The 19,494-nt window shown below is 55.9% G+C and overlaps 1 protein-coding gene across 1 annotated transcript in view; it reads right to left on the reverse strand.

Moving 5' to 3' along the window:
• Positions 1 to 19,494, reverse strand: part of POLD3 (DNA polymerase delta 3, accessory subunit) — a 60,499-nt gene that overhangs the window by 17,723 nt on the left and 23,282 nt on the right. Inside the window, 5 exon segments of the mRNA XM_029057535.2 lie at positions 9,090 to 9,202; positions 12,703 to 12,863; positions 14,612 to 14,689; positions 15,907 to 16,092; positions 16,094 to 16,169. Of these exon segments, the coding sequence (XP_028913368.1) occupies positions 9,090 to 9,202; positions 12,703 to 12,863; positions 14,612 to 14,689; positions 15,907 to 16,092; positions 16,094 to 16,169 (614 nt within the window).

The raw sequence follows: 19,494 nt of genomic DNA on the forward strand, positions 1-19,494 counted from the left end.
CCCCTCCGGGGCAGTTGATACTCCCCCGGCGGCTCACGACTGCCAGGGAAATAGCGGTTTTCTCTACCCCAAGTTAACGAAAAGAGCCGAAATGTCTTCCGGGCTCCCGACCGAGGGAATCAGTCGACAAGCCCGCCGCGTCGCGAGACGACCCCGGAGCCGACAACGGGAGGCCGGAGAGGAGCCGGTATCCGCGGCTCGCCCCCCCGCTCGGAGAACAGGTGGTCACGCCATCTCGACGCCGCTCTGGAGCTGGTGCCGGCCAAGGGAGGCCCGCAAAAGATCGGGACGGGCGGCAGTCGAAAAACTCTCGCGTGACCTATTGCTCGAGGGCTACGTCGAATCTGTCGGAGGAGGGACTGAGGCGCTTTTTACGTTCCCCCCGGTCCCCCCGTGGTCAGTTGGCTGGGCTCAGGCCGTTAGAGTAGATTCTGGCTGCGAAAACTACCCCCAGATGATTAGGTCACTGTTAAAAATAGGCCTGGACCGCACAGCCAAGCGACCTGCGGAGGTGAAGCGGAGGAGAAATCACGGCAGAACGACGGACGAGCCATTTCCAACACGGACAGAACCTCCGGTCTTCTAAAGCGCAGGGCCACCGACACAAGAGGAGGGATGCGTCCAGCCGCTCCGCCGGGCCCTGGACAGCTAATCCGTAACACGAAGCCCGAGTTGGAAAACCGAGCGGAGAGACCAGCCAACGCGTCCACTTTCTGGAAGGTCAAGGTGCTAAGCTAGGCAAACTACAGCGATGGACTGCGACTCTGAAGAGTGCTGAAACGTTACCAAGAGTGGGGAGGGGGGAGAAAAAGAAACAAAAAAGAGCCACGTCTGGAATTACTTAGTAACGAAAGCTACGATTTCTGGAGTCGTGCATTCTACTGCTGATTCTGGAACGTGTTTTCCTTAAATAGCCTGTGCCCGTCTCTCAACCGATCGCCACCCGCCCTCGCCGTCGGAAATCACCGCTCGATTGGTGCGCCGGAGTTAGACGCCGTACCCAAATTAAAGAGAACGTGGCCCTGCTCCGTTTGAGGCCTTTCGGTGTAAGATCGACTCTCCGCGGTGAATACCTAGAAGAAGGAGACGCCCAACTGGCCATCTACCGCATACATACACAGGACCGTGTGTAGTTCCCACCTCTAGTTTCTTTCCCAGGGCTTAGAGGAGCAGTGTGGCCCGGGGGGGACAGAGCCCGGGCTTGGGAGTCAGAAAGACCTGGGTTCTGATCCCGGCTCCTCCACTTGGCTGCTGTGTGACCCTGGGCAAGTCGCTTCACTTCTCTGGGCCTCGGTTCCCTCATCTGTAAAATGGGGATTAAGACCGTGAGCCCTGTGTGGGACAGGGACCGTGTCCAACCCGACTACCTCGGATCTACCCCAGCGCTTAGAACAATGCCCGGCACATGATAACAACCGTGGTATCTGTTAAGCACCTTCTGTGGGTCAGGCCTTGTCCTGGTGGATCCGAGGCAATCGGGTGGGATACGGTCCCTACGTGGGGCTCGGAGTCTCAATCCCCAATTTCCAGATGTGGTCGCTGAGGCCCAGAGAAGTGAAGTGACTTGCCCGAGGTCACACAGCAGACAATGGAAGAGCCGGGATCAGAACCCAGGTCCTTCCGACGCCCAGGCTTCTCCTCTACCCACTAGGCCGTGATACTGCTCATAGTAAGCGCTTAAAAGACACAATTATTATCATTATTACTATTACAAATACGGCGCTCTGTACGTAGCAAGCGTAATACTACTGAACACTACTGAGGAGCAGCATGACTCAGTGGAAAGAGCCCGGGCTTGGGAGTCCGAGGTCATGGGTTCTAATCCCGCCTCCGCCAGCGGTCGGCCGGGTGACCCTGGGCAAGTCACTTCACTTCTCTGCGCCTCAGTTCGCTCATCTGTAAATGGGCGTTGAGACTGTGAGCCCCACGTGGGACAACCTGATCACCTCGTATCCCCCCAGCGCTTAGAACAGGGCTTTGCACGTAGTAAGCACTTAACAAATACCATCGATATTATCATCATCATCGCTAAATCGAAAGAAAGCCTCTTGTGATCGAAAGGGTGAAGCAGCCACATTTCAGGACAGAGGGAGTTACAAGGCAGGGCACTGGGATACCGGCGAATCCTTCGTTTCGGTCGGGGCTTGAAAGCAGCTCCATCTGAAAGGCCGTTGGAATGTAGGAAGGGGGAGGGTTCGTGGAGTTCGGGGCAAGGATTTGGGGAAAAAAAGAAGGGTATTCTAAGAATACGCTGAGCCATGAAAGAAGGTCCTGAGGCAACATTTAGGCTACAAGGGCACTGAAATAATTTGCCAGGCAAATTGGAAATCCCTTTTAGGCATACGCCTAAATCTGCAGCCCCTGTGATCGTTTAAATCCTTAAACGGTAATGAGAATAGCGTAATTCATTAAGCCCTTACTGTGTGCTGAGCGCCGGAGTGGACGACAGAGTCAGATCAGACTCGTTCGCTGTCCCCCTCGGGGCTCAAAATACAAGGGGGAGGAAGAACGGGTATTTTAATCCCCATTTTTCAGACGAGGCAACCGGGGCAGAGAGAAATGACCGCCCCGGGGTCGCACGGCAGGCACGGGCAGATCCGTAATTTATTTATATTAACGTCCGTCTCCCGCTCTAGACCGTAAGCTCAGTGTGGGCGGGGGACGTGTCGCCCATTCATCTCCTCGGCACTTGGCACGGTGCTCCGCGCACGGAAACCGCTCAGTCGATTGGCCGAAGGGGTGGAGACGAAACTAAAACTTGGAGCTCCCGATTTCCAGGCCCCCGTGCTTTCACCTAGGCCGCTCTCCTTTGCCAAGGGCCTCTTCTGGGGGGCCACAAAATTTAAGCTTTTTTAAAAAAAATAAAATTAATTAAGCTTTTATGGGATCTCCATTCATTCATTCAATCGTATCTATTGAGCGCTTACTATAATAATAATAATTACTATCGTCATTATGGCGTTTAAGTGCTTACTATACGCCAGGCACCGTTCTAAGCGCCGGGGTAGGTACAAGATAATCGGGTTGGACACGGCCCCTGTCTCAGGTGGGGTTCCCGGTCTCAACCCCCATTTTACAGATGAGGGAACTGAGGCCCAGAGAAGAAAGGCGACTTGCCCGTGTCGGACAGCCGGGATTAGGACCCATTACCCTTTGACTCCCAGGCCCGTGCTCTATCCGCTGGGCCACGCTGCTTCTGGACTAAGCGCTGGGGAGAGGACCCTGGAACGGTAAAAGGATGAGTTCCCTGCCCACGACAAATCCTGTACTAATAAGTAGAGAAGACGAGCAGAGAAGCAGCGTGGCTTAGTGAAAAGAGCTCGGGCTTCGGAGTCAGAGGACGTGAGTTCTATTCCCGGCTTCGCCACTTGTCTGCGGGGTGACCCTGGGCAAGTCATTTCTCTGTGCCTCGGTTCCCTCATCTGTGAAACGGGGATTAAAAGTGTGAGCCCCACGTGGGACGACCTGAATGAGGTGTACGTCCCCTTGATTTTATCTGTCGTGATTACGTTGTCTTGTTTTTGTCCTCCTCTCTCCCCTCATTAGACTGTAAAGCCCGTCACTGGGCAGGGATGGTCTCTATCTTTTGCCGAATTGTACATTCCAAGCACTTAGTACAGTGTCCTGCACATAGTAAGCGCTCAGTAAATACTATTGAATAAATGAATGAGCTTGTATCTGCTCCAGCGCTTAGAACACAGTCAGATGAATGAGCTTGTATCTACCCCATAATAATAATGATAATGTTGGTATTTGTTAAGCGCTTACTATGTGCAGAGCACTGTTCTAAGCGCCGGGGTAGACACAGGGGAATCAGGTTTGTCCCACGTGGGGCTCACGGTCTTCATCCCCATTTTACAGATGAGGTCACTGCGGCACAGAGAAGCCAAGTGACTCGCCCACGGTCACACAGCCGACAAGCGGCAGAGCCGGGTTTCGAACTCATGACCTCTGACTCCAAAGCCCGCGCTCTTTCCACTGAGCCACGCTGCTTCTCTAGAATATAGTAAGCGCTTGATAAACAGCATGATTGTTATTATAATTATTATTATTAAACTCTTGTCCTCGCGTTGTATTGAGGCGTTTGTACCATGATGCCTTGCACCTGACATCCCTTGAGGTCAGACAGACGCCTTCGCGTATGAATGTTCATTCATTCGATAGTAGTTATTGAGCGCTTACTCCGTGCAGAGCACCGGACTAAGCGCTCGGAATGGACAAATCGGTAACAGATGGAGACGGTCCCTGCCCTTTGACGGGCTCACGGTCTACTCGGGGGAGACGGGCGGACGAGAACGATGGCAGTAAATAGAATCGTGGGGAAGAGCATCTCATTAAAACAACGGCAAATAAACAGAATCAGGGCGATGTACATCTCATTAACAAAATAAATAGGGTGATGAAGATATATGCAGTCGAGCGGACGAGGACGGTGCCGAGGGGGTGGGACGGGAGGGGGGGAGGAGCAGAGGGAAAGGGGGGAGAAGAGGGTTTAGCTGCGGAGAGGCGAAGGGGGGGTAGGGGGAGCAGAGGGAAAAGGGGGGAGCCCAGTGGGGGCAGGCCTCTCGGAGGAGGTGAGCTCTAAGTAGGGTTTCGAAGAGGGGAAGAGAACGAGTTTGGCGGAGGTGGGCGGGGGGGGGGGGGGGGGGGCGCGTTCCGGGACCGCGGGAGGACGCGGCCCGGGGGTCGACGGCGGGACGGGCGAGACCGGGGGACGGCGAGGAGGCGGGCGGCGGAGGAGCGGAGCGCGCGGTGGAAAGAGAGAAGGGAGGAGAGGTGGGAGGGGGCGAGGGGACGGAGACCCTCGAAGCCTAGAGCGAGAACGTCCCGGGCAGAAGCCAGCGGCCGCTGATCGCTTCGGCGGGGGGCGGGGAAACGCATACGAGGACAGGGAGGCAAGAGGGGAGAAAGAGACGAGCTGGGGAGGAAGAAAACGAGTGGGCGCGAACGGCGGAGATGGAAGAGAGACCCAGGTGAGGGCCCGATTTTGGCATCCGAAGATGGCAGGAAGGCGACTCCTGCAGAAAAGAACCCAGGCCTGAGAGTCGGAGGACCTGGGTTCTAATTCCGGCCCCGCCGCTCGCTCGCTGGGTGACCCTGAGCCGTCACTTCGCTTCTCTGGGCCTCGGCTTCTTCAACTGTAAAACGGGGATTCGATCCCTTGTCGTCTCTAACCCAGCACTTACAGTGAGTGGTTCTTGACGCAGAGCGGACGCTTAGCCAAAATGCCGTACTTATTATTCTCCTGAGCACGGGAAGTTGCCAGCGTGGCTCGGCGGCAAGAGCCCGGGCTTGGGCGTCAGAGGTCACGGGTTCTAATCCCGGCTCCGCCGCTAGTCAGCTGTGTGACCTTGGGCAAGTCGCTTCGCTTCTCTGGGGCTCAGCTACCTCGTCTGTAAAATGGGGATGAAGACTGTGAGCCCCACGTGGGACCACCTGATCACCCTGTATCCCCCAGCGCTTAGAACGGTGCTCTGCACATAGTAAGCGCTTAGCAGATACCACAGTCTATTTTATTTCATTTCATTCAATCACCACTTGACTTGGCTTTTTCGGCAGGGCCCCGTCCGCTGACGGTTACCGTCAGAGCTGTCGTCTCCGCCCGGTTCTCTGACCGCTCTACCGGCCTCTCGCTTGACTTCTCACCGCGCTCGGCAGCGGGTCCTGGACTCTGGCCGCCTTTTTCAAAGTCCTTCACCGGCCCGGCTCGGATTGCCTAAATTCCCTTTCCCTCCCAGAGGGCAGACGCTGAGGGATTCAGACGTACAGGGGGCTGCAGATTTAGTCAAATGCCAAAAAGGAAACTGGCCGTGAAATCCGGGGGAACAGTCCCTCTCGTCCATTCGATTAACGATCCCTGTCATCTGTAAAACGGGGACCGAGCCCGGGAGCCCCACGTGCGCCAGGGACTGCGTCCGACCCCATTTGCTTGCATTCATTCATTCATTCATTCATTCGATAGTATTTATTGAGCGCTCACTCTGTGCAGAGCACCGTACCGAGCGCTCGGAACGGACAGGTCGGCAACAGACAGAGGCGGTCCCCGCCCTCTGACGGGCTCACGGTCCGATCGGGGGAGACGGGCGGACGAGAACGACGGCGATAAACAGAGTCGAGGGGAAGAACGTCTCGTGAAAACAAGGGCAAACAGAATCGGGGTGATGTACATCTCATTAAGCAGAATAAACGAGGTGATGAAGATACCCACTCCAGCGCTCAGTACAGTGCCTGGCATAGAGTAAGCGCTTAACGGATACCACGATGATCATCAACTACCTCCGTCGTGTCTCCTCTCTCCCTCCTTTCTAGACTGAATAGCCTGCACTGCCCTTTAAAACACAGCACGGCACATGGCGGCAGCATAAGCCTGGTGGTTAGAGCTTGGGCCGGGAGTCGGGAGGCCACGGGTTCCAATCCTGGCTCCGGCACTTGCCTGCCGTGTGACCGTGGGCAAGTCGCATCGCGTCTCTGGGCCTCGGTTACCTCATCTGGGAAATGGGGATTAAGACGGTGAGCCCCACGTGGGACGGGGACCGCGTCCAACCCGACTGGCTTGTATCCAGTCCGGCGCTTAGTACGGTGTCTGACCCACAAAGAGCACTTTACAGATGCCATAATTACGACTCGTCATTGCCATTACTATTATCTGGCCACAGAGCGCTCAGGCTAATGAGACTGGGCTTGGATGTCTGGGTTTGGAGAGCAGCTGAGCCTCTGTCAGAGCACAGACGTGCACCTGTCTTTAAATTACGTACGATAAATCACTCATTTATTCATATTAATGTCTGTCTCCCCACTCCAGACTGGAAGTTTGTCAGGGGCAGGGAACCCGTCCGCTCATTCCGCGGCACTGACCTCTCCCAAGTGTTTAGTACAGTGCGCCGCACCGAATAAGTGCCCAATTCATACCACCGATCGGTCGACTGATAGAGCGCAAGAGTAAAATAAGTACAAATGGTGCTCGCCTCTGTCGCTGAAATTCGCAACCAGAACAGTAAGCACGGGCCCCACCAATAAACAACGCTATTTAGTGACATTTACTGGGTGCCCAACACCGCGCCAACCATTTGGGAGAGTACTAATAATACTAATATTGGCATCTGTTAAGCGCTTGTCATGTGCCGAGCACGGTTCTGAGCACTGGTATAGATCCCAGGTAATCAGGTTGTCCCACGTGGGGCTCCCAAGCAGCGTGGCTCAGAGGAGAGAGCCCGGGCTTGGGAGTCAGCGGTCACGGGTTCTAATCCCGGCTCTGCCGCGTGCCAGCTGTGTGACTTTGGGCAAGTCACTTCACTTCTCTGGGCCTCAGATACCTCATCTGTAAAGTGGGGATTGAAACTGTGAGCCTCACGTGGGACGATCCGATCACCGCGTATCCCCCCGAGAGCTCAGAACAGTGCTAGGCACGTAGTAAGTGCTTAACAAATACCACCACCATTATTATTACTGTTATTATTATTATCCCCATTTTACAGATGAGGTCGCGGAGGCGGGATTAGAACCCACGACCTTCTGACTCCCAGGTCCGGGCTCCATCCGCCACGCCAGGCAATATAATGGAGTTGGCAGCCACGTTCCCCTGCCCGCAAGGAGCCTCGAGCGGCGAGGACAGTACGTACCGAGGGGATCGCCGTGCTCGGAGGGCGGGCGCCAGAAGCCTCGGGAGGCCGACCACGCAACCCAGACGAAACCGGGCAACTTCCCGGACTTTGCGGACAATCAGCCGGTCGACCACCTTCACCGGGCACTCACCGTGTTCGACGAATGCTGGCGAGCACAGCTGAAGGGGTAGAGCACCGGCCTGGGAGTCGGAAGGCCCCGGGTTCTTATCCCGGCTTGGTCATTTCATTCCATCGTACCTATTGAGCGCTTACTGTGTGCACAGCGCTTTACTAAGCACTTTGCCCGCTGTGTGACCTTAGGCAAGTCACTTCTCTGGGCCTCAGTGACCTCATCTGGAAAATGGGGATTAAGACTGTGAGCCCTGTGTGGGACAGGGACTGTGTCCAACCTGGTTAACTTGCATTTACCTCAGCTGGTATGTACTTAAGCACCATTATTATTATTATTATTATTATTATCACTCAGAGCACCGTACTAAGCACTTGGGAGAGTACAATATAACAGAGTTGGGAGACAGGTGTCCTTGCCCACAAAGTGCTCACAGCCTAGAGGGAACTTAACCTTAGAGAAATGTCGGGCTCAGGAGGAAAACCTACGACCTTCCCTCAAATGTCTACATCACATCCAAGAAAAATCAATCATAAGTCATTGCGCGCTTACGATGTGCACGGCACATGGGTGAGCAGAATATAACGGACACATTCCCCGCCCACGACGAGCTTACGGTCACACAGAGAGGAAAGGTCAAACGAACTCTCCTCTTGTTAACTGTGAGACCTGGAGGCGAACTGTGATTAACAATCAGTGGTATTTAATTACTGCGTGCTGACTGTAAGTCGATTAGACCGTGAGCCCGTCAAAGGGCGGGGACCGTCTCTATCTGTTACCGATCTGTGCATTCCAAGCGCTTAGTACAGTGCTCTGCACATAGCAAGCGCTCAATAAATATTACCGAATGAAAGAATGACTGTGTCGAGCACTGTACTCAGCCCTCGGGAGAGCACGGTAATAATAACTGTGACACCCGTGAAGCGCTTATTACGTACCAGGCACCGTTCTACGCGCTGGGGGGAGATACAAGTTAATCGGATTGGATAGGGTGCCTGTCCCACGCAGGGCTCCCAGTCTCAATCCCCATTTGACAGATGAGGGAACTGAGGCACAGAGAGCTGAAGCGACTCGCCCGAGGTCACACAGCAGACAAGGGGAGGAGCCGGGATTAAAACCCATGACTTTCTGACTCCCAGGCCCGTGCTCTATCCACTAGGCCGTGCTGCGTCCGTGAACCCCACGGGCACAGGGAATGGGTCCGACCTGATTGATTCGTTTCTACCGCAGAGTTAAAAACAGTGCTTGGCAGATAGCAAGTGTTTAATAGATGCAATAATAATAATAATAATAGTAATAGAAACGGCTAGGGGTAGATGACACTCATTGACATTCAACAGAAAATCAGTGATTCTTACCCTCATCTTCGCTGCTGTCAGACTCGGGAAGTTTAATCCTCCGTCTCTTCTTCTTCTTGTTTTCATCTTCCTTAGCCTCCCCATCTGAAATCTGGGGCCGTTTCTCTCGAGTGCTACCCAGAAACAAAATTGGCATATTATCTACGGCGAGAAGGAATTCGAAACCAAATCAGTCGATCCTCCTCACTCGTTCCATCGTATTTATCGAGCGCTTCCTTTCGTTCGTTCGACTGTAGTTACCGAGCGCTCACTGGGTGCAGAGCACTGTACTAAGCGCTTGGGAAGTACGATTCGGCAACAGGTAGAGACAATCCCTGCCCATAACGGGCTCACGGTCTAACAATAATAATAATAATAATAATGTTGGTATTTGTTAAGCGCTTACTATGCGCAGAGCACTGTTCTAAGTGCTGGGGGAGATGCAGGGTCATCAGGTTGGCCCACGGGAGGCTCCCGGTCTTCATCCCCATTTTCCAGATGAGGGAACTGATGCACACAGACGTGAAGTGACTTGTCCACAGTAACACAGCTAAGTGGCAGAGCCGGGATTCGAACCCGTGACCTCCGACTCCCAAACCCGGGCTCTTTCCACTGAGCCAGGCTCAGCAGTCTAAAAGGGGGGAGACAGCAGAGCCCCGTACTAAGCGCTTGGGAGAGTATAATACAACGATAAAAAGATCCGTTCCCTGCCCACAATGAACTTCCATTCTTACTGAGCGTCTCCCGCGTACACGGCACTGCACTAAGCGCTCGGGAGAGTACGACGTTACAGAGTCGATAGACACGTTCCCTGCCCACAGTGAAGTTACTGATTCATTTTTATTTTTTTTTTATGGTACCCGTTAGGGTCAGAAGCAGAGATCAACGTGAGAGTTCAGGGGGTGGTCCTGGGCAGCCATTCGGTGGTATTCATTGAGCGCTCACTATGTGCAGAGCACTGTTCTAAGCGCTCGGGAGAGCACGCTACAGCAACATCAGCAGAACGTTTCCTGCCCACGACAGACGAGAGAGGGAGGCCGACGACAATGCGAAGAAAGGATTTAGGTGGACGGACACACCCTAAGTGATGGTCCACGGGATACCACCGTCTCGCCGGCCACGACCACGGGCACGCGGCTCGGCGTGGTTCCGACCCACCTGTCTCACCCCCTAGACCGCGAGCTCGCTGCGGGCAGGGAATGCGTCTCAACCGTCCTCCCCCCAGCGCTTAGTACAGGGCTCCGCACACAGTAAGCGCTCGATAAATAGGCCCCACTGACCCGCTCCCGCCTTGTGGCACAGAGAGGGCTCTCGGGCACTGCACCAGAGAAGCATCGTGGCCGAACGGACGGCGCACGGGCCCGGGAGTCGGAAGGACTTGGGTCCTAATCCCGGCTCCGCCGCTTGTGACCTTGGGCGAGTCACTTCAGTGGGCCTCGGTTCTCTCCTCTGTAAAACGGACAGTGAGAGCGTGAGCCTGATGAGGGACGGGGACCGGGTCCATCCCAATCGCCGCGTTATCCACCCCAGCGCACAGTACGGTGCCTGACGCTCAGTAAGCGCTCAACGAATACCACGGTTATTATGTCTACAATACAGTGTTTATATAGGCGGCAACGAATACCGCGATTACGATGATTACTGTCATTACTGTGGGACAGAGACCACGTCCGAGGTAATTACCTCGTCTCTACCTCGATGCTCAGCGGAGTTCCTACCACCTAGCAAGCGCTTAACAAATACTGCAATTATTATGAATTGGGACAGGGACCGAGTCCGACCAAATCACTCCGTTCCGTCCCGCCGCTCGGTACAGAGCCTCGCGTCCCCTCCACCCTCCGCTCTTCCCCCTTCCCCTCGGCACTGTGCTCATTTGTATGTATTATTTATCACCCTATTTATTTTGTTAATGAGGTGCCCGTCCCCTTGATTCTATTCATCTCGATGACGCTGTCTCGTTTCCGTCTCGTTCCGTCTGGCTCTGCTGTCCGCCTCCCCCGTTTAGACCGCGAGCCCGTCGTCGGGCGGGGATGGTCTCTCCCTGTCGCCCGACCGTCCGTTCCGAGCGCTCGGTACAGTGCCCTGCACGTGGCAGGCGGTCAACACATACTGCCGAACGGACGAAATGCCGCAATCGTCGTCATCATCATCATACGGGACGAGCACTCGGTACGGTGCCTGGCCCAAAGGAATCGAACGAACACCTCCGCTGCCGCTACCATCATGGGGGACAGAGTCCGCATCCAACCCGACTTACCTCGCGTCTACCCCAACGCCTAGTACAGCGCCCGGCGCGCGGTGAGCGCTTACCGAAGACCGCCATCCCCGTCATCGTCCACCTCACCGGCGCCCGGCCGGCGGCCCAGGGAGGGCCCAGGGCGCCGCGACCTGGCCGCCCCCCCGCCAAGCCGCCCCTCCCCCGGGGTCGGCCGGGACCCCGCGGGGAGTCTTTCCACAGACTTATTGCCACCGACTATGAGGTAGCGTCTCCGACTCCCGGAACTCGTTTTTCACAGCTTGCGGGGCCTCTGTTTTCTTTTCTAATTACATCTGACCACTTGAAAAATAAACTCATTGATAGAAAAAGTCAACACAGAGAGTCCTCTCTTAAGCCTGACTGAAAACGGTAAACGTGCGTAAACGCGGAGCTGGAGACTCTCGCTCCGAGTGGGGCAGGCGCGGGCCGGATCGACGCGGCCGGGGCGGGGTGGGGGGCCGGGCGATCGGCTGCGGATTTTTCGGAGGCGCCCGGCCCCGGGACGGATCTTCCTGCCCCCCGACGGTCTCGGGGAACCGGCGAGAGGGGCGGCTGTCTGCTCGGGGTTGGCGCTGTAAAAGGGGGCCCTCTGGCCCGAAGCGGGGCTGCTTCTCCGTTGACAACACGGAGAGGTAGCGTGGGCCGAGTCAGCCGGTCAGGCGTACTTCATGAGCGCTTACGGCGTGAGGAGCACCGTGCCGAGCGCTTGGGAGACGGCGACCGAACCACAGAACTCAAACGTTCCCCGTCCGCAACGAGCTAGCCCGGGCCCGGGGGGTCAGAAGGACCTGGGTCCCGATCCCGGCTCCGCCACTTTGCCGCGTGACCTTGGGCCACTCGCTTCGCTTCTCTGGATCTCGGTTTCCTCACCCGTCAAATGGGGATGAAGGCCGTGAGCCCCGTGGGGGACGGGGAGTGTGTCCGACCTGGTTAGCTCGGACTGTTATTATTATCATCGTGGGGTCCGTTAAGCGCTTACTGTGTGCCGGGCACTGTTCTAAGCGCCGGGGTAGACGCGAGATAATTAGGTCGGACACGGTCCCCGTCCCACGTGGGGCTCACAGTCTTGACCTCCGTTTTACCGCTCAGGGAACCGAGGCCCCGAGAAGCGAAGTCCGCAGTCGCCCTAGGTCACGCAGCAGACAAGCGGCAGAGTCGGAATCGGAACCCACGACCCTCCGTCTACTGCGCCACGCCGTTCCTCCGCTACTCGGATCCACCCCGGCGCTCAGAAAGCCGCCTGGCACAATAAGAAGCCCTTAAATACCATTATGAGAAACAAAAATAAATCAAACAGGTCATCGTCCCCGGGATCGCGCCTTAGCCACCTCCGGCAGAGAGACCCTCCCCGTCGGAAGCTCCGCGCCGCCGCCTTACCTCCTCTTCTCCTTCTGCTGCGTTTTAACGGGTTCCGTTTTCAAGCGGGGTTTCTCCGGGCCGGTAGCGGGAGGACGTCTGGCTTCGGTTTCGACGACCGGGGGCTGGGCTGTCGTCTTCTCCTCCTTGCCCTTCTGGTTTAAGTCGGCGTCGACCCTCAGCTTATCTGGAAACGTAGGAACGCGCACCGAACGATGGTAGCGGCTAATACGGCCGCCCTGGGGGAGGTTACTCTGCCATCGCCATTCGAGCGAGGGCACCTCTCAGGAAGCAGCGTGGCCTAATGGAGACGGCACCTGGGTCCCAATCCCGGCTCCGCCAGCTGTCCGCTGGGTGACCCCGGGCGAGTCGCTTCACTTCCCTGGGCCTCGGTTCCCTCGTCTGGAGAATGAGGCCGAAGCCCGGGAGCCCCACGAGGATTGTGTCCGACTCCATCTGCTTGTATCCGCCCCGGCGCTTAGAACGGCACGCGGGAAGCGCTTACCAAAGACCACGATTATTAGCAATTATTAAGGCATGAGTTTCAGAGCTGACGTGACGGGAGAGATCTCAGCAGTTGCTCTCTACATTTTAATCTTTCATTCATTCATTCATTCATCCATTCAGTAGTACTCATTGAGCGCCTACTATGCGCAGAGCAAATCTCCGCTCGATTACCCTTGAATCGACGTGACAGTCTACATTCCTAATCCCGCTGTCCAGCAACTCACTCACCTCCGCTCTCGGGAACCTCTCGGGCGGCAATTCATTCACTCGATCTATCTACTGAGCGCTTACTAGGTGCAGAGCAATAAAAGCAAACTTGGATTTACTTATTAATCCAGAGAAGCAGCGTGGCTCAGTGGAAAGAGCCCGGGCTTCGGAGTCAGAGGTCATGAGTTCGAATCCCAGCTCCGCCACTTTCATTCATTCAAAAGTATTTATTGAGCGCTTGCTATGTGCAGAGCACCGTACTGAGCCCTTGGGACGAACAAGTCGGCAACGGATAGAGACGGGCCCCGCCGTCTGACGGGCTCACGGTCCGATCGGGGGAGACGGACGGACGAGGACGATGGCGACGAACAGAGCCGAGGGGAAGAACGTCTCGTAAAAACCGATGGCGACTAGATAGAATCGAGGCGATGCACAATTCATCAACAAAATAAACAGGGTGACGAAAATGTATACAGTCGAGCGGACGAGTACGGTGCCGTGGGGATGGGAAGGGAGAGGGGGAGGAGCGGAGGGCAAAGGGGAAAAAGAGGGTTTAGCTGCGGAGAGGTGAAGGGGGGATGGCAGAGGGAGTAGAGGGGGAAGGGGAGCTCGGTCTGGGAAGGCCTCTCGGAGGAGGTGAGTTTTAAGTAGGGTTTTGAAGAGGGAAAGAGAATCAGCAGCGGTGTGACTGTGGCGAGTCACTCACTTCTCTGGGCCTCAGTTCCCTCATCTATAAAATGGGATGAAGACCGTGAGCCCCACGTGGGACAACCTGATTCCCCCCGTGTCTACCCCGGCGCTTAGAACGGTGCTCTGCACCTAGTAAGCGCTTAACAAATACCAACATTTTTATTATTTATTATTGGAGCATTATCTTCGTATGGTACCTGTTTAGTGCTTACTACGCAACACTCCTAGAAGTAACACTCTTCTGAGCACTGGGTAGGTGCAAGTTAATTAGGGTGGACACAAGTCCTGTCCCGCATTCTAGGGTTCACAATCTAAGTAGGAGGGAGAACCGGTATCCAGAGGAAACAGGCCAGAGAAGCGAAGTGACGGGCCAAGATCCCACAGCGGACACGTGGCGGAGCGGATTAGAACCGTGACCTTAAACTGCCGTCCTCGGAGGGGAGCCTCAGACCCCGTTGCTAGGACAATATTGTTATCATTACTGTACATCAGCAGAAGGATCTGAGAAGGCGGGGACCGGGTAGGCTTACCCATTTGCAGCTTTCCCAAAGAAGTTGCTCATCACGTTCCCTTTCCCCGGCGGCTTGCCGGTTGTCGACGACGTCTGAAAGCAGAGAAGGGAAAAAGAGGATGATAATTACGGTATCTGTTAAGCGCTGGCTATGTGCAGAGCGCCGTTCTAAGCCCTGGGGTAGACAGAGGGTCATCGGATCGTCCCCCGTGGGGCTCGCGTTTTCTTAATCCCCATTTCCGGCAGATGAGGTAACTGAGGCACAGAGAAGCGAAGCGACCCGCCCGAGGTCACGCAAGCAGACCAGCGGCGGAGCCGGGATTAGAACCCACGGCCTCTGACTCCCGAGCCCGGGCTCCTTCCGCTGAGCCACGCCGCTGTCTCGCGGCACGGTTCGTTCGCTACTTTTGTCTTGGGACAGCCTGATCTCCCGACGGTCCCAAAGCAGGCTCCTTTCACCGCAGCGGAGGGGAATCAGATCAGACCTCCGTGCAGCACGACCGGGACAGCAGAGACGGTAGGCTCGGTGAAGCTTTCACAGATGTTGTAAAGAGCATTAAGAAACGACAAAAAGCCCACCGAATCTCCGCTTTCCCTTTGAAAAAATCTCCACGCGCGAAGTAGAATTCAGAAAAGAAAATGATCCTCGGGAGCGGTGGGTTTCAGTTCTGAGATCTGATTCAACCTGCTAGATATTTCCTCAACTCGTTGCCATCACTTTTCACGTTTAAAAAAAAAAAAGAGAGAGAGAGAAGAGAGAGAGAGAGAGAGAGAGAGACTAAACAAACAGGGAGGTGGAAAGAGCAACCAGAGAGAATTTACGGACGGGCAGGAACAACGCGAGGAAGGGAAGAGCCCTTGTCTTAAATTTGGAAACTGGGCTTATAAGGCAAAGCCAAGAGAAACAAGACATATTTGGAGACACGGCGTCCAAAGGGCCTCGCGACCGCTAACCCCGAGGATGCGGGAAGAGAGAGACTGTAAAGAGAGATCGGTTTCTCCTATCAGGCGAAAGGAGAAAGTCAATTCCCGAGCTGGAGCGGACCGACCTCTCTCTCGCCCGAACGGCAACGTGCAAAATACGAGGAGAGGGAGGCCTCGGAAGCCGTCGGCAGGTCAGCCGGACGCGAGGAGACTCGGAGTCACGACGCCCTTGACGTCACCAGGACCAGCGGGAGGGATTCCAGAGGACCGTCTCGCCGGATGGACTTCCCTGCTAGCTGCTCCTCTCTCCGAGGTGCGAGGGCGAACCTCGACAGCCCCCCCCCCCGCCCCCCCGCCCCCCCGCCCCCCGCCCCGGGGGAGCTTACATTTGCCGCTTCCTTCGCTTCCGTTTTGGTCTCCTTAGTGGCGTCCTGGGGTTTGGAAACCGCTTTGGTGGCAAACATCCCCATGATCCCTTTAGGCGGGTGGGAGGCCGGCTTGGCGGTAGCCGGGCCGTGGCCGTTTGAGGGGAGCCCGTTGACAGGAGGCGCTTCGCTCGACGTGCGCGGGGGGGGCCCGTTCCGGCTTCTCGGGGGAATCCTCCGCCCGGACCCGGGGGACGGCAGCCGCGCACCGAATGGCGCTAAACCTGAGGGGAGAGGTTTTCGATTCAGTTCGAGTCGGCATCTCGGTGACTCTGGCTTTAAGGCCCGGCCCCACTTCCTCCCCAGATGCCCGCTTGGAAATTCCCATTTCCTCTGGTCTCTGGGGCGGATAAACGCACCCCAACTCCAAACAAGAGACCTCGGCCGGCAGGGCGACGACGTCAACCCGGGGGCACCACGACACAAACTCGGAGACACCGCAACGCGACGGTAAGAGTAACGTCGGTATCCGTTAAGCGCCTGCTATGCGCCGAGCACCGTTCTAAGCGCCGGGGTAGATACGGGGTAATCGGGTCGTTCCACGTGAGGCTCACGGTCTTCATCCCCATTTTACAGATGAGGTAACTGAGGCACCGAGGCGTCAAGTGGTACCACAAGGAGACTGCTTCCTCCTCGATCTTAGGTCCGGTCTTACCATCGGGCTTCCTAAACTCCCGGGGAACAAGTCTGCCAATTCCGCCCGCCGTACTCTCCCGAGGCTTAGCGCAGCATTCCACCCCAGCAGCACTCGGTAGATACCACCGACCCGATCGATACGCCGAGATTTCCGCGTGCCCTATTCTGAGCTCCCTCCGTGAGCGTGAGTTTCCCTCTCCGACTTCTACAGATCCCCTCTTCCGCGTCTCGATCCCCCACACGCGCACGGCGGTTCGCTCTACCCTTTTCGAGCGTTTGCTACGTCGGTTCGGATTACACCGTGAAGGTCCTCGAAGCCAGTCATCCGCTTCCTTCCGCCGGGCCTTCCAGAGGTGGAAATTGTTTCTCGAACCTCTCTGCATTCTGGGGATGCCTTCCAGCGAGAAGGGATCACTACACGCCAATACGGAGTACGGCGTCAAGAGAAAAATCCCCTCCCGGAACGTCAAGGATGGAGAACACAGGAGTAAACGCCACCGCAATGGGTCGGGACGGGTTTTCCCACAAGGCGGAGGTGTCGATTTCCGTTCTCGAGCACGGGGAGGAGGAGCGTGGGATTTTCAGGGAGATGAGGCCTGGGAGGGGACAGGCTAACAGGCCAGAAAGATATCATTTTGGGTCTTTTCGGCCCTGACGGGGAAACTCTCGTTCTGTCTGAGACCTGGGCCTATGGGGACCGTCCCCTCAAGCCCGCCCGCCCGCCCGCCCCCGTCACCCGTAGAGCGGGCACCGGCGGGAAGAGCCCGGGCTTGGGAGTCAGGGGTCATGGGTTCGAATCCCGGCTCTGCCACCTGTCGGCAGTTGTGGACCGTGGGCAAGTCACCTCACTTCTCGGTCCCTCACTCACCTCGTCTGTTAAAATGGGGATGAAGACCGTGGGCCCCACGTGGGACGACCCTGATGACCCTGTATCCACCCCAGCGCTTTGAACAGTCCTCTAAGCGCTTAACGAATACCAACGTCATTATTATTATATCGTTAGGTCAACTCAATCTCCTAAAATCAAACATCTACTCTGAAGTCTCTGCCGCCCACCTACGGTTCACAGTTGGTTGGTAGAGATGCCGCAGCGAAGATCCGTTGAAGACGAGTGTCTTCTCCGCAACGTACCGGCTTTCTCAAAAGCAGCGTGGCCTAGCGGAGACAGCACGGCCCCGGCGGAAGGACCGGGGTCCTAGTCCCGCTCCACCGCTTGTCTGCCGCGTGACCTGGGGCAATCGATTAGACCGTAGGCCCGTCAAACGGCAGGGACCGTCTCCGTCTGTTGCCGACTTGTTCATCCCAAGCGCTCAGTACAGTGCTCTGCACATAGTGGGCGCTCAATAAATACTACTGAATGAAATGCTATCGAATGAAATCGCTTCACTTCTCTGGGCCTCGGTTACCTCGGCTGTAAAATGAGGATTAAGAGTGTGAGCCCCATGTGGGACGGGAGCTGTGTCCAGCCCGATTTGCCTGCATCCACCCCAGTGCTTAGAACGGTGCCTGGCACACAGGAAGTGCTCAAGAAACGCCACAGTTATTATTATTATATTATTCGGGTGATTTGAGTTGGTGGGAGGATGCGTTTGCAAACGTGACTGTTATTCCTAGGTAGAAGAAGCTGCCATGCGAGAGTAATCTGGTAATTAACACACGCTCCAAACCGCAGCTGTTTTCGGAGAGGGCTGGCGGGAAAAGCAGATGTCCACAACACACACCCGAATCCGTGCAGACATGACCAAACCACCCTCGGCACAAGGTTTTGCTCTGGGACTGGGACTAGAGAGAGGGCTGAGAGACAGGAATCCTGCCTGAGTCTTGGGCTGGACCGAAAGCAGAGGAACAGAGACGCCATAATAATAAACAGTTTGCTGTGGAATTAAGCGCTTACTATGTGCCAGGCACCGTTCTGAGCACGGGCTCGGGCTCGGGCGGCAGAGGTTGTGGATTCTCATCCCGGCTCCGCCACCTGTCAGCTGTGTGACTCTGGGCGAGTCACTTCACTTCTCTGGGCCTCGGCGACCTCGTCTGGAAAACGGGGATTGAGACTGGGAGCCCCACGTGGGCCAACCTGTTCAGCTGGCATCTACCCCGGCGCTTGGAACAGTGCTTGGCATGTAGTCGGCGCTCCATAAATACCACCATTACTGTACAAGATCATCGGGCTAGACTCGAGCCAAGGGGCTCAAGGTCTTAACCCCCTTTTCACAGACGAGGGAACTGAGCCCTGAAAGGTGAAGTGACTTGCCCGGGGGCGCACAGCAGAGCCGGGATTAGAACCCAGGGCCTTCTGACTCCCAGGCCCGGGCTCTAACCCCTGGACCATGCCGATTCTCGAAGCAGGAGAGTTTGACGGAGTCCCAAGGAAGAGGGCAATCTAGGCTAACCGTCTGACCAGAGAGATAGCCTCCAGCAGAATGGGATGGGCTAGGTATTTTCTTTTTTTTAATTCATTCAACAGTATTTACTGAGCGCTTACTAGGCGCAGAGCACCGTACTAAACGCTTGGAACGTAGAAATCGGTAACAGATAGAGACAGTCCCTGCCCTTCGACGGGCTCGCCGTCTATCGGGGGAGACGGACTAGACCAGAACAGTGGCAATAAATGGAATCAAGATAGCAATAACGGCATCTGTTAAGCATTCACTATGTGCCAGGCACCGCGCTAAGCGCTGGAACAGCTGCACGATAATCGGGTCGGACAGTCCCTGTCCCACAGGGGGCTCGTAGTTTCAATCCCCATTTTACCGATGAGGTAACTGAGGCGCAGGGAAATTAAGTGACTTGCTCAGGGTCAGATAGAAGACAAGTGGCAAAACTGGGATTGGAAACAGGTCCTTTAACTCCCAGGCCGGTGCTCTTCCCCCTAAGCCACACTGGTTCCTCTTTCTAATCCTTGGTAACAACAAC

This window comes from Ornithorhynchus anatinus, chromosome 2, assembly GCF_004115215.2.
Source record: "Ornithorhynchus anatinus isolate Pmale09 chromosome 2, mOrnAna1.pri.v4, whole genome shotgun sequence".
Classification (NCBI taxonomy): Eukaryota; Metazoa; Chordata; class Mammalia; order Monotremata; family Ornithorhynchidae; genus Ornithorhynchus; species Ornithorhynchus anatinus.